Genomic DNA, 15,274 nt, shown 5'->3' with positions numbered 1-15,274 from the left:
ATGCAGAAACTATCATGGTTTTTATAGACATTAATTATAATGCCATCTAAGCATTTTGCTGATGTGGCAAGAGAGTTATTGAAGAGAGAGAGCAAAAATTATAGAAACTGGGTGTAAGCTAGAAACCATGTCTACACAAAGTCCAAGACATGAAGTGATATGATTGGTTAAGAATGGAGAGAGAATAAATGTGATTGGATAAAAAAATATTCTATAGAAACTATCCATTAGGACCATAGTTTCTATATATAGTGTCTATAAAAATTAATACGTATAGAAACTACATATAGTTTGTAGCATTGGGAGTGTTCTTAGTGAGACCTCGAGATAGAATCCTGATGCACGCCCCTCAACATTATATTCCACGTTGGGACCCAGCCCCACCAATGACATCCCCAACATCACCTAAGCAGGTCATCGATTTGTGGTTAACAGCTGCTTTGCTTTGTTAAACTACTATACAATGGAGTACTCAATTTCTAAACAACAACAGCCGCTGCTGGAACCCGTCACTTCAGATGCTAATAACGCTGGGTATAGCGTGGCTGCAAACAAACAAACAAAGGCAAACCTAAAATTTCTAAAAAATTCTCGTCATATCGAATCTTGCGGCACATGCATGGAGCATTAAATATAGATTAAAATAAAAACTAATTACACAGTTTGCCTGTAAACCGCGAGATGAATCTTTTGAGTCTAGTTACTCCATGTTAGACAATGTTTGTCAAATAAAAACGAAAGTGCTACAGTACCCCAAACCAAAAGTTTTTGCGAACTAAACAAGGCCTTAACTGTGTTTGGTTTCAAAAAAATATGTTTCGTTATTTAGGCCTTGTTTAGATCCAAAAACTTTTTGGATTTTGACATTGTAGCACTTTCGTTTTTATTTGATAAATATTATCCAATCATAGAGCAACTAGGCTTAAAAGGTTCGTCTTGTGATTTATAGGTAAACTGTGCAATTAGTTATCTTTTTTATCTATGTTTAATGTTCTATGCATGTGCCGCAAGATTCGATGTGATGGAGAATCTTATAAAGTTTTGGGTTTTTTTGGTGTATCTAAACAAGGCCTTAGTTTTCCATCCAAAAACTTTTTACCTATAATATCGAATCTTTATATATGTATGGAGCATTAAATATAGATAACAAATTGGTTATATAGTTTGATTGTAAATCACGAGCCAGAACTTTTAAGTCTAATTAGTTCATAATTAGTTATAACTGTTATAATAACTCACATGTACTAAAGACAGATTAATTAATCTTAGTAAATTCATTTTGCAATTTCTAGTCGAGCTATATAGTTTATTTTTTGTTAGTCTATGTTACTTTAAATGTATGCCTAACACATCTGATGTGATATAAAAAAAATTCTTTCCACGAGCTAACTAAACAATGCCTAAAAGTATGCAGCTAGAAGCGAAAAAAAAAACGATATGACATTTGAGCACGGGATTTCCTAAGCTAACACACGCTTATTAGTTGTCTATACTTATTTATAGGGGGCGGAGTTTGATCATCTAATGCCTTGTTTATTTCGCTAAAAGAAAATTTTTTGAATACTGTAGCATGTGTGTAATTATAATAATTATTATCTAATTATGCATAAACTAATTAAGTTTAAAAGATTCGTCTCGCAAAAATGTAATCTGTGTAGTTAATTATTTTTTATCTATATTTAATGTTCTATGTATGTGTCTACACATTCGATGAGATAGGTTTTGGCGAAAACTAAGATCATGTTTGGTTGGCGTTGTTAAACTATAACTTTCATCGCATCGAATGTTTCGACGTATATATAAAGTATTAAATATAACTAGAGAACAATTTTTGAGATAAATTTTTTGAGCATAATTAGTCTATAATTATCAAATAAAATAAAAATATTATAGTACGTGTTAAATGTTAACCCCCTCCAAATATGCCCTAAACAAGGCCCCACAAAAATCCTTGTAAAAACTTGAACTGAAAGCAATGTAGTACTATCTGTACTACATACTCACCTGCCATCACGGCTTCGTGAACACCAACCGCCTGACCTCCAGGTCAAGTTCCAATCAGATCACAGAGCCGCCCAATGCCAGGCTTTGTTTAGTTTCTAAGAAATTTTACAAAATTTTCTAGATTCTTATTATATTAAATTTTACGATACGTTAAAAAATAATTAATTACACAATTTAATTGTAATTTACAAAACAGATCTTTTGAACCTAGTTAGTTTATTATTGAAACTATCATGCCATGGGATTTGTAATGCTATTTTTGTACCTGTGATGTCAACTCTTCGTCGTCCTAGTTTAGGGTATGTTTAAATCAATTTAAATCAGTTATGGTTAGTTATGAGTTGGGGTTAAAATTTAGTTTAAATTAGTTAGAGGTTGGCTAACAACTAGTTAGATATTTAGCTAAAACAACTAGTCAACTTGTTAACCCCTACTTGGATGATTATTTTAGCTACAATATTTGTCAAATACAAACGAAAGTGGTACAATATTCATTTTGTAATATTTTTTTTTGCAACTAAGGCCTTGTTTAATTGAGTAGTTACTGTAGCATTTTGTTTTTATTTTGACAATTATTGTCCAATCATAAACTAACTAGACCAAAAGATTCGTCCACAAATTACAGGAAAACTGTATAATTAGTTATTTTTTTATTTATATTTAATGTTCCATGTAATGTGTCGTAAGATTCGATATGAGGATTCGTCTCGCAAATTATAGGTGAACTATACAATTAGTACATTTTTATCTATATTTAATGCTTCATGCATGTGCCGATGTGATGAAGAATCTTGATAAATTTTGTAACTTTTTGGGAACTAAGTAACCCCTAACTAAATAGCTAGTTGTTGAGGACGCCCTAAGGTAGCCAGGTCCAACACGATGAGAACAGATATAATAATCTATTTATAGCCAAAAAAATATTGATGTGGAAGAGAGAGAAAAAAAAGAAGAGTTTGACTCTCATGCAAGCACCAACACTAATGCATAGACAATAGTGGGTCCATGCACTAAGTGAAGTGAATGTGAGAAAGATTAGGAAAGAGAAAATAGAGCTTGAGTAAAACTAATAATAAAAAAGTTTCTTATAAACAAATAAGAGACTACTATTGTATAGCTTGGCTCTTGCAACTTGTCTAATAGCTAAACACTTGGCTTTATCCTTTATTATTGGCTTTCTTCTACCGTGTTACTTTTTATTTTTCACTTTTTTTCATTCGTGTATATACTACATGTAACCTTGGAAATTACAAAAATAATACTATACATACGTCAAATGTGTGAATTTCAAAATTAACGTACTGTCGTACTCCCATCGAACGACTTTGTAGCATCATCATACCAGTAGTACGAAATAGCTTAAAGTCTTGGGATGAAAACAGAGCGGATACGGACGGATATCACCGATATCATATTTGTTTTCATATTTCTGGTCGGATTCGGATTCAAATACGGATAATGTCAATCATGTCGGATAATATACGTTTGTTCGTCGACATCATAAATATACGATTTAAATATTCGGATACGGATACGGTATCGAATGTTGAATATTCGGACTCGGATACAGACAGATCTGAACCCTTCTAAACGAATTCGGTCTCGAATACGGTCGGAAAATATCCATACCGTTTAGCTCTACAAAATACTGGTTGTGTAGCTCTAAAATCCTAAATCTAGAACTGTAAGTTTGTTTAGTGCATTTATATACGACTCACTTCGTTCCATTTTATATTAGATACAAATATTTAAACCACTTCAATTTAAACCTGTAAATTACATATCTAACAAAGATCTCAGATCTTCTGTGCTACACGGTATAACGGACCAATACTCAAATATAATTTTGATTATTTTTGTTTCGTGAGGAAACAACATTGCTTTTTTCGCAAATAAAAACGATGACGTCCTATCGAAGCCATTATTCCACTGTACAAATATTTATATTTATTTACAATGCCATCAATAAGATTGGATTGAGAAAGAGGCCAATGCATCTGTTTTTTAAATACAATATACCCACACAAATTTGTATGCAGCTAATCCTCCTCTAGTTACTAATCAAATTCCACTAGAAGAAGGAGAGATAGTGACAGTTGAACTCCATCTTCGATGGAGTTCAACTGTCACTATCTCTCCTTTTCCAGCATCATATAACAGATGAAGCCTTATGCAAGCACATATTCCTTCTCGGGTACATCTGGAAGGCTCGCAGTGACAAGAGGTTCCAAAGAAAAACTGGACAGCACACCAGATCCAACAAGCAGCAACAGCCCACATGAACTCTCACCTGGATGCTCTAAAAGATCAAACTCTCTTTTACTTAGATAACCCCATTATTTCTGCCCATAACCCTTACGCAGGAAATGGACAAGGGAGCCATCAATCGACTTCTACGACAGATCATTACCTACTACCATTTCCTACTTCTATTTCAGGAACCATGTGCTCCACTGATGCTTCTACAATGCTAGATAATACTACATCAACTCCTAGACCGGCGGGTTTAGAAATTTTCATCATCAACACAGATGTGCATCCACAAATGAGTATCTTCATCAAAGCTACCATGTAGGAATCTTCTTTAGTGGTCATGACAGAATCAGCTGCTTTGGTATTTGCGGCAAGCCTGCTCAACCAACTTCAATGCAGCCCGACCACAATTCTGTCTGATAACCAATAATTGGTGCACTTTCTAAATGGCTCCAATCTCTCCAACCCTCCTGATTGGAGAATCAACCAATACACTCAAGTAACAACCAACCTTTTAACAGGATCCAACTTAGCAGTGCGCAAGATAAAGAGAAATCAAAATCGGATGGCTGATTCCTTAGCAAGACAGGCGCTTTATGCCCTTCAATCTAATCAGTTACAACATTCAAACACCTGTACTAATCCTAGCCAGGATAATGATTGCCCTGTTCTTCGGGCAATCAATGCTGTAACCATTAACTCTGTAATGGTTCTCTCAACTTCGTGCTGTTAATATGATTATGGCTACTTATAAAAAAATGTTATTTTGTTTACCTATCTGGGTTGTATCGATTGATTGAGAAGGTAGCGTGTCACACCATTTTTATGCACTGATGTAGTGATGTCAACACCATTCAATCCCACTAGTAGAACATAGAATTTCACGGGACTCATACAAGAATTTTATAATAATAATCATTTTTATTTTCACAAGAAATAGGAATTATTGTTTTCTAAAATGAGCCTTATTAGATATTTCATAATTTCATATCACATGAATATTTTCTTTGCAAAACCAATATAAATGCAAAAAGTTGGCATACAATACAACACTCTCCTCATGAACACACCCACGCTTATAAAAAAAGCAAACCATACCCTATGAGTGCTTTCGAGAGACCGAGTTGGGCCGACATATGTAGAGATTGATGAAGTCATCATATGCCTACCATAAAAAAGAAACGTAAAATAAATCTTGAAAAATATAGTCACCTGTGTTAGCTTGGGAACTTAAACTCGATAAATTCTATTGTAAGAAAAACCTAGCCATTAGTTCGAAAACGATTAGGCATATATAATTTCTTTAAAGAAGAGTATTTATTATCTTTTTTGAAACAAATAACATAAGTAAATTTTGTTCCCAAAAAATCAACTTTGTTCATGTCATTGTAGACCGTACAACCATTTTGAACTTTTGTTTACCTATGGAGCAATTTCATGAATAATTCATGAGGTGTCTAAGTATGGATACAAAGTAAAGCATGTGGGATATATAGACTCTGGCTGAATTCATCACGAGACAAACCTAGAAAAAACGATTGTTTTCGTATATGTAGAATGAAAGGTATGGAGGCCTAGCCAACTATAGTGGGCTCTTCTCCACAGTATTCGTCATTTTATTTTGCGAAAATGAATGTTTGTTTTCCCATATAAAACAGAATTGGTTTAATATTTTCGTCCTATTGTAAAACGATTTTCCAAAGTTGTCCTTGGGATTACGATTAAATTTTACTTTTGAATTTCATATATTAATTAAGTGTATTATTAAATATATGTAAATAAAATTAATAAATAAATAAAAATCCTGTTGCCTGCGCCTTGTTTAGTTCGTAAAAATTTTCAAGTTTTTCCGTCACATCGAATCTTTGGTCGCATGTATGGAGCATTCAATATAAACGAAAATAAAAACTAACTGCACAATTTACCTGTAATTTGTGAGATGAATCTTTTGAGCCTAGTTACTTCGTGATTGGATAATGTTTGTCAAATAAAAACGAAATACTACAGTAGCCAAAAATAAAAGTTTTTGCCAACTAAACAAGGCCGAGAGAGAGAAAAAAAAACACTCACCCGCGCCCCCCGAAAAACGGAACCCCAAAACGGCGTGCGCTGGCCGGCTGTCCGCTCGCACAGGCCGGCGGAAGGAACCCAACCAAACCCACCCCCGCGGCCCCACTCCGACCAAACCGCCCGAGCCGGCGCCAGCCTAGCCCACGCTGTTGGCCTCCTCTCGCAGTCGCCTCGCCTCGCCTCCGCCCCTTTCCCCCTCGGCGTCGTCAACCCACCGCCCCCCACCCCTACCCGCTGCTGCTAGCCCGCAGCTCCCTCGCTTCCTGCACCCACCGCCCGCGGCGCGGCCCAGATCCCGCTCGCCGGTGGTGGCCTCTCACCCCCCCCCCTCCCTCCCGCCGCCGGAGCAAGGGGGACTGCCCAAACCCTAGTGGGAGTAGGAGACCAGGAGGGAGGGCGCGCGAGATCCGGCGGCGGCCGCCCCGATGGGGGACTTCAACGTGGCGCTGGTGATCGTGGCGGCGGTGGTCAGCGTGCTGGTGCTGCTCGTCAGCGTCTACCTGCTCGTCAACTACCAGCACCCCGACGACGCCAACCAGGCCTACTTCCCCAAGCTCGTCGTCGTGCTCGGCCTCACCGTCGCCGTCCTCTCCATCCTCATGCTCCCCGCCGACGTCGCCAACCGCCAGGCCTGCCGCAAGGCCGTCTACAACGGGGCTTGCGACCTCACGCTCCCCATGAGGACGCTCTGGCTCGTCGTCTACATCGTCGACGCCGTCCTCGTCTTCCTCGTCATACCATTCGCCATGTTCTACTACGAGGGCGACCAGGACAAGTAACCTCCTCCCCCCTCGCCGCTTTCCTTCCCCTTATTAGCTGCGTCTGATGATTTGGATCCGCCTTCCCTGCAGGTCCGTCGGGAAGAGGCTCAGGACCGCCCTCATCTGGGTCTTCGCGTCCGCGGTGGTTTGCGGCCTCGTCCTCGGTATCCTATACGGTGCGCGCGGATCAGTCCATGCTCCCCCCATTCCTTTCCTCATCCCCCACTCAGAATGCTCTTCTGATTTCTCCAGGATTGGAGTGAGATTCTGAATACTACTAGCATTTTAGTTAGTGTACTTCAGTTCAAAAAAATGTGGCATCTTTTGCCAGAATCTTGTGGTGGATTCCAGCGATTCCTTGCATTTGAGCTCGATTTCAAGCGACAGCTTTGGGCTCTGAACCTTCTTTTTTCCCCCTGAGTTATCCATCTTGTATAGCGACAACTGCACAGATCCGGAATTCAGTTCCCCTTGTTGGTTGTTGCTGCCCCTCCGTGGATGGTTCTTCCTGTGCTTCACGAGCTTAGTTTAGATTTCTTTCTACTGTGTATATGTGTTGTGGATTACATAGGCATTCCTTTACACGGGGATTTTATTTAGTTCACACAACAAAAGATTAGTTTGTCTCCTTCGGTTTTACAGTCATATGACTGGGAGAAAACTGTATTGCTTTTTTGATAGTTTACATTGCATAGAATGGGTATGCCTTGACACAAACATCATTTACCTTCTATACAGATCCTATTGCACAAATTACTGATCATTAACAACATGAGATGTTTATGGCTAAATTTTATGTCATCTAGTGATCACCAGATATCATCAAGTTCCTAGGTTTATGAAATGTTGAACCTTTTCAGTCTCGTGATGGTGTGTATTTACCTAAGTAGGCTGATCCCATCTCCATTTTGTCACTTCAGGACTTGTTGGTAAAGTGGACTTCACTGTCAGGCACCTATCTTCAACGGTCCAGACATTTCCAAACTCATTTTCTGGATTCTCAAGTGGCCAGCCTTGCTTTAGTCAATTGCCTCGTGTGGTTAGTCACTGATGGAAACATGGAATTACCCTTTTTTTATTGATGACTTTTAGTCTGTTTCTTCTCTGTCTTTACGTTTCACTGAACGAGTAGTAGCCTCTGACTCCCTCTATTTTTCAGTGTGCAGCTTCTACTGCACCGGCTAACTCGCAAACAACTTGGACAATGCGTGCTACCTTCCCTGAATATGTGGTTGCTCTTACTACAATCGTTGGATCTGTGCTTTTCACGGTGAGTGTAGTTTAAAATAATGGATACATTTCTGGTATATGTATTGCTTTGTTCAAATTTGCCATATTTTTTTAGATATGGTAAGTTGAATATGTAATATGAACACTGTTCTCTCCCCACCATTTAGTACTGCTGTAACCTGTAATCATGCTGTCATCTTTCTGCATTTTTTTCTTCCATTTTGCTGACTATACTTTTGTTTGGTAGATATTTGGTGGTGTTGGAATTGCCTGCCTTCCATTGGGACTTATATTCTCATTTATCCGGCGTCCAAAAGCTGTAATTACACGCTCACAATATATAAAGGTTGGGCCTACATTCTCATGTACACTGTTTTGATCATAAAGGATGCATGCCTCACTTGTGATCAATCTTTGTGTTGCTAGTAATTATCTGGATATCAATGCTTCCTTGAGGTTAAACATGTGCCCTGCAGGAAGCAACTGAATTGGGAAAGAAGGCCAGGGAGTTGAAAAAAGCGGCTGAAGCTCTTCACCAAGAAGAAAGAAGTGGGAACAAGGGCCGGAAATGGCGCAAAAATGTGAAGGCTTTAGAAAAGGTACACAATTTTTTTTATTGAAATTGCTTTTTCCAGGCATTGATAATGCTTAACAATTATTTCCACAAAAACAACAACCACCATATTTGGCCTTTTACATGTGGTGTTATAAAGTAACCCCAAGAGATTAGTTAATGGTATATGTCCTTTACAGATGTAGGCATGCTATTTCAAATGCGTAAAAGCTAAGTACCTAGCTATATATTTAGTGTAATGGTAACAACTTTGGTTCTTGAGGGTCTCTGTCTCCCTTTTAGCTACTGGGAACTCTGCGGTTGGCAATACTTAGTCTCATGTCTGTCAATTATCAGAATAAAGAAGATATCAGTTTCAAATATCTGGTTTCAATAAAAGGTGGATGTATTTTTAACATGTATCTATAGAAGTCATCGCATTTTGGAGTTTTGGTGGTTCACAAGTTCTCTCGTTGAGTTGGTGCCCATGTGCATGCCACATGATGATGTTCTTGTTCGTATGGTACTTGGTCCCTGATTATTGTAGTGTAGATCTTTTCCCCAACGTTCCTGTCATACCTTTTTGTGTATTGTAGTGACACTAACTGCTAAGTTCAATCTTTCAAATATCAGGAGTTATTACTTTTGGAAGATGACATGAAGGCTCTAGAAGAGATGTATCCTCAAGGAGAACAGGTAATCCGACGTAAATTATCATGTCATACATTTTTTTATGTTTAAGATTCTCTCCTTGACATCTGTTATGGTACAGGCTGAGGCTACTTGGGCATTCACAGTCCTTGGGTACATTGGAAAACTTATATTTGGTGTTGTTGGGTGAGTGCAAAACTTTTGTCCTGTATCTTAATCAAGTGCACTTTCCAAAGTGATCCCTTTAAAATGTTGTTGTGCTTGCAGGTTAATTGTTTCAATAGCTTGGGTTGCACATATTGTCATATACTTGTTGATTGATCCTCCTCTATCTTCTTTCCTGAATGAAGTCTTCATAAAGTTGGATGGTGTTTGGGGTATCTTCTCATCTTCCATTCTTGTAAACTTATGCTGCTGATGAGAACAATCCAATTAATCTTCTGATTTATATACCAGGTCTCCTTGGGACTGCTGCTTTCGCGTTCTTCTGCTTCTATCTCCTTATTGCAGTGATTGCTGGGGAGATGATGCTTGGTTTGAAACTTGTTTTCATCACAATTCACCCGATGAAGTAACCAGCTCATACCTTGGCATACTATTTTTTCCTCCTGCAGTTTTACTTATTATAAATCTCATTGACAAACCAATCAATTTGTTTCAGATGGGGAGGCACTTTAATGAACTCCTTCCTGTTTAATGTTGGGCTCATACTACTTTGCTCCATCAGGTATGCCACCAATGCCTTCCTTACATGTGGTTGTAACATGTTATGAATTGTCAAAGGGTTCAATTTCATTTTCACTGAACATTACAGGAGAATGGATATTTATTACATTTCTGCGGCATGATTTGTATCTTTTCCACAATGGTCGAAACCGAAGTTCATTACCAAACATGCATGATTTGTATCTGGCATTGTTTTTAAGCTTTCATTTGGAAAGACAATCGTAGTCAGTTAGAATGTTCATATTGGCATGTTCCTCGATGTACCATGGTGAATGGAACTATAATTTTCCTTATGTTGCATGCACTGAAGATGAAAAAGACTTCTGCATGAGCATGAGTTTTGTTGATTTTACTTGGTTTAAAGAAATTTCAACATGAGCATTGACTGCCTATTTTTGTTGACTTTGTATTTCGTGATTTTAAACCCCTCTTAATCTAATTATCATAATTTTCCTGCTATTATATGTGCAGTGTGATTCAGTTCTGTGCCACGGCTTTTGCCTACTATGCCCAAGCAACTGCTGCTCAAGAGATCTTTGGCCACACATTGCAATCCCTTCGTGGAATTAAGTATCTTTACAAGTGAGTCTCTCAAATGAAGAGTGAAATTAGTTGCTTTGTTTACAGGTGTTGCAGACACTTAAAACTTGAATGTATTTTGATACTTGAACCACAAAATATTCAGGTACAATGTTTTCCAGTATGGCTTTGTTGCTCTTGCCATTCTCACACTCTTCTACTATGCTATATTTGTAAGTCCTTTTCATCAAGTGCTTAGTCAATAGTCATTTACATTAGAGTAAATTACACTCACCATACAACAACTAATTAAGTGGGTGCATATTAGTCCAACATCTTCTAATTTGTTCAATTTAATACGACAACTATCTAGGTGGATGTTTATTGGTCCAACATCTTCTAATCCGTTTAATTTGAAGTAAGAACTTAGTTCATTGATGCGTGTATGTTCCAAGCAGTGTCTTTGTACACTCTATATCTCTACCATCGGAAGTTACACACCCTAGCACGCTCATTTCGTCCATCACTCAACTTGAATTATTTATTATATTATGATATCATTTTTCTGACTTTGTCCAAATAAAAGCTTACATTCAATTTCTATTTTAAATTTGAGTATAGGAAAAGTCATACCATTAAGAGAGACATAAAATGGTAAGCTTATGAGAAATCAAATGCTCACTACCTATCCTTCTAAAACTTATGCGAGAATTTGTAGAAGCTCCACGTTATGCTAATCCGCTAAATCGAGTTTTAAGTTTTTACAAGCCAATTAACCTCCCCTCCTCTCTAGGCCTTTCCTATCCTTTGGACGGTGCAACTGTTGCATCGTCTTCTTTTTTATGTCTACTACATCATCTTATTTTTTTTGTATGTCTACTACATCCTTTAAAAGGTGGCAACTGCTTTTTATTTTCTTTTTTTCCTTAGCTTGGTAAACCTATATAAGAACTTGGTTAGTTTGGTTATAGGTAGAACCAAATAAAAAAACCAAAATAAAATTTTGTTTATTCTCATTTTTGAAAAAAACCTTTCAGTCCCTGATTCTGATGATATGGACAACCCACATATCAATTCAAGCCAGCCATGAATGACAATAGGTTGAAATTTAAATAATATTATGGTATAGAAAGAAAAATGATCGGTTTAGAATTTTTCATATTTATAAAATCAATGACAGCTTTTATATTTGGCCGGGTTCATAAATGAGTAAACGATTCAAGTTGATTGATGGATGAGATTAGCATGCTAGGGTCTATAGCTTGCAATGACAATGATTCAAAGTGTACAGAGATGCGTTGTTACTTGGACCGTATATGCACGAATAAACAAGTTCTTGTATCAAATTAAACTTATGAGAAGATTGTGGATCAATATGCACCCACCTATATTGTTGTTGTATTAAATTGGACAAATTACAAGATGTTGGACTAACATGCACCCACTTAGATACTTGTCGTATGGTGAGTGTAATTTACTCTTTACATTAATAACTATAAAAGAAATCAAGTTTGACTGTATGTTATTCCCAATACTTGTTAGGGATGGAGAAAGAGGAAACCAACAGGAAGGTTCCAGCTCTCAAATTGATTTGCTCTGTAAGTGAAGCTTGACGGATTCATCATATTTGCCCCCTGAGTTAGTTAGGGTCTTAGGGATGTATATGATCAACCAAACGAAACCAAATCATCTTCTCAAAGTTGAGGAACTGCAAATGGTGTAAATTATCAGCTATGAGACTTCAAAGGCGAGAACGGGGGGACTATTGGTTACCACGAACATGGATTTTAAAGTAGAACCCAGTTGACTTTGCAGTGTACACATTTCTTGTATCGGCTCTTCATTTACGTCTGTATTATTGCTTTATGATTGGCTGGTGATGTTATTCATGAGAGATGTTTGGTGTGTCTGGGGGCGCTTTGCCCCCCTTTGATATTCATTTCTTGGCTGTGTCTGGAGTTAGGTCAGTTCATTGCTTTTATATGTATTATATACTGTGATTACAACACAAGGTTCTAGGTTGTATTAATGATGTCTTGATTATCCTTGTCTGTCTGTGATCCCTGCTTGCGTGTCAACTATAAGCTTATCCATTGTTGGCAGTTGCCATTTCCAAACAAGGCTGTTTATCAGTTCTATTGTGAAGCTGCTATCACAAAGAATTGCCGGCGTTTGTCTCTTCCTAGTGCCACTCGTTGATATGACGCCTTGAATGTGCAAAGTTTCTTTTTTTTTTCCTTTTATAACTGTGGGTGGGGGTGGGGGGTATGGGTTTGTTTGGTTGGATGGCCAACTCCCAACCAGGCTCCGGGAAGCCACCTTCTTGTTTGGTTGCCTATTTAGAGCAAGTATTATAAGGCTGATTCAGCCGGCTGAATCTAGACCACGTAGGAAAGAAAGGTGATGTGGCAGAGAAAGAAACAGAGAGAGAAAATGAGCCGGCGCTAAACTCTCCGCCCGGCAAAATGCGGCTAAACGACTGACACAGCCTGTTCCTAGCCAATGAGCCTCGGCGCTTGCTCTCCCCCACCTTCTACTCTCTCTCTGAATAAGCATTAAATACTACTTCATACCCAACCTCTCAGCCAGCTTGTTATATATACAGGCTATATTACTTACTCTATGTGACATGGCATAAGCTCTCAGCCGGCAGTCGGCTGGCTTATTAGCCATGCTCTTAGGCCAGTTTCAATGGAAGTTTCATTAGAGTTTCATGCACATTAAATATGCTGATGTGGCGCTATATTAATGAAGAGAGAGATGATAAGAGTTTTATGGGAGTAGAGAGAGTTTCATCCCCATAAAACTCTTATGTACTGTTTTTAAATATTGATGTGTTGGAAACTGTGACATGAAACTCCTATTGAGGATGACCTTAGAGTCCTAAACAAAACCAAGCTCTAAGGGAGCCACCGACACCCCTCTAGCCAGGCTCCAGGAGGGTTAGCTGCGTTCTCGGTTCTCCTCACCTCCTGCACTCACCCTCACCTGCACTGCGATGAAACCAACAGCTGTGGCCCTGCCTCTTCACCTTCACCATGACGCCGGCGACCTGACCATCCAGGGCTACGACGTGCTCCACCTTGCCGATGACGACCTCGGCACCCGATGCGGCGAGGACAGCCTTGGTGAAGAGTCCTGAGTGGATCTGTGCACGTTGGTGAGGCGGCGGAGCACGAAGGAGGCCCGCGCAAGGTGGAGTCGCTCCCATCACGCTGCCGCCGCAGATGACGTCATCTTATATTATATATTATGTCCTACACTCATGGCGGACATGCGGGGGCTGTTGATTTATTTACTCGGATATATGTCATATATACGTGTATTAATTAGGCCTTGTTTACTTCCACCTAAAATTTTTTAAAATTCTCCGTCACATCAAATCTTTAGACGCATGCATGGAGTATTAAATATAAACAAAAATAAAAACTAATTACACAGTTTAGTCGAAATTTAAGAGACGAATCTTTTGAGTCTAGTTAGTCTATGGTTGGACAATAATTACCATAAACAAATGAAAGTGCTACAGTGTCGCGAAATTTTTTTCTTCACCAACTGAACACGACCTTACTACAAAGGAATGAAACACCCAACCAACCAAAATTAGTGGAGCGAATCAGATATATATTCCAAGCAGCTACACTACACGTACCCATGCCCAACGACCAAACAGGAAGGAAAGCAACTGATTTACAGCAGCCACACACACCCCCCCCCACACACAGCTTTTACGGAGAAGATAAGGTTCATGCATGAACTTTTATAACGAGCAACTCCAATAGTTTGCTAAAATTTACTTGGCAAATCTATAGTTTTACCAAGTCTCAAAACCAAATGCCAAGTAAAAAAAAAGTCTTCTCCAACAATTTGTTATTTGGACTTGGCAAAAGAACTTGGCATCTTAGGATTTTTGCCAAAATCACAAAATTGAGCCTCCAACAAGTTGGCAAAAATAGTTGGTAAATTGAGATACACATAATGCCAAGTGATGGAGGACTTGGCATATTTGCCAAGTGATGGGGAAATTTTGCCAAGCTCACAAAATTGTCAAGTAGTTTTGCCAGCTTGTTGGAGGCTGTTTTTTATGGTTTTGGCAAAAATCCTAGGATGCTAAGTACTTTTAGCAAACTGTTGGAGTTGCTCAACACTACCTTTAAGTAATTTGTTTCCCGTTCCCGTTAGAGCATCTCCAATTGTTTGGAAAAATTCACTTGGAAAAAATTGTCATTTGGCAACTTGCTAAACCTTTTGGCAAGTGAATTTTTCTTGTATTCTCCAATTGTTTGGTAAATTGGGCTTGGTAAATTGTTCGAGGGCAGGGTCGAATGTGGGATATGAAGTCGATGCATTTAAATTTATATTTCATCCATACATTTAAATTTATATTTCATCCATACATTTCAAATTTATATTTCATCCATACCTTATCGAACATCTGGGCACAACAACAGCTGGGGAATAATCATGCAGCAGCAGCAGCAACAGTATGGAGCAGAGAGCAGCATCT

At 38.5% G+C, this 15,274-nt stretch overlaps 1 protein-coding gene across 1 annotated transcript; it reads left to right on the top strand.

Moving 5' to 3' along the window:
- On the top strand, positions 6,458-12,818 carry LOC110431212 (LIMR family protein Os06g0128200). The gene is made up of 14 exons (XM_021449958.1): positions 6,458-7,102; positions 7,179-7,264; positions 8,009-8,127; positions 8,248-8,358; positions 8,566-8,664; positions 8,795-8,917; positions 9,505-9,567; positions 9,644-9,708; positions 9,790-9,899; positions 9,979-10,093; positions 10,184-10,249; positions 10,720-10,830; positions 10,934-11,000; positions 12,310-12,818. Exons 1-14 carry the CDS (start codon positions 6,753-6,755, stop codon positions 12,355-12,357), a joined length of 1,533 nt encoding a protein of 510 aa, XP_021305633.1. The 5' UTR covers positions 6,458-6,752; the 3' UTR covers positions 12,358-12,818.

This window comes from Sorghum bicolor, chromosome 10, assembly GCF_000003195.3.
Source record: "Sorghum bicolor cultivar BTx623 chromosome 10, Sorghum_bicolor_NCBIv3, whole genome shotgun sequence".
Lineage (NCBI taxonomy): Eukaryota > Viridiplantae > Streptophyta > Magnoliopsida > Poales > Poaceae > Sorghum > Sorghum bicolor.
The sequence above is the reverse complement of the archived record's forward strand: the minus strand, read 5'-3'. Positions and strand labels throughout refer to the sequence as shown.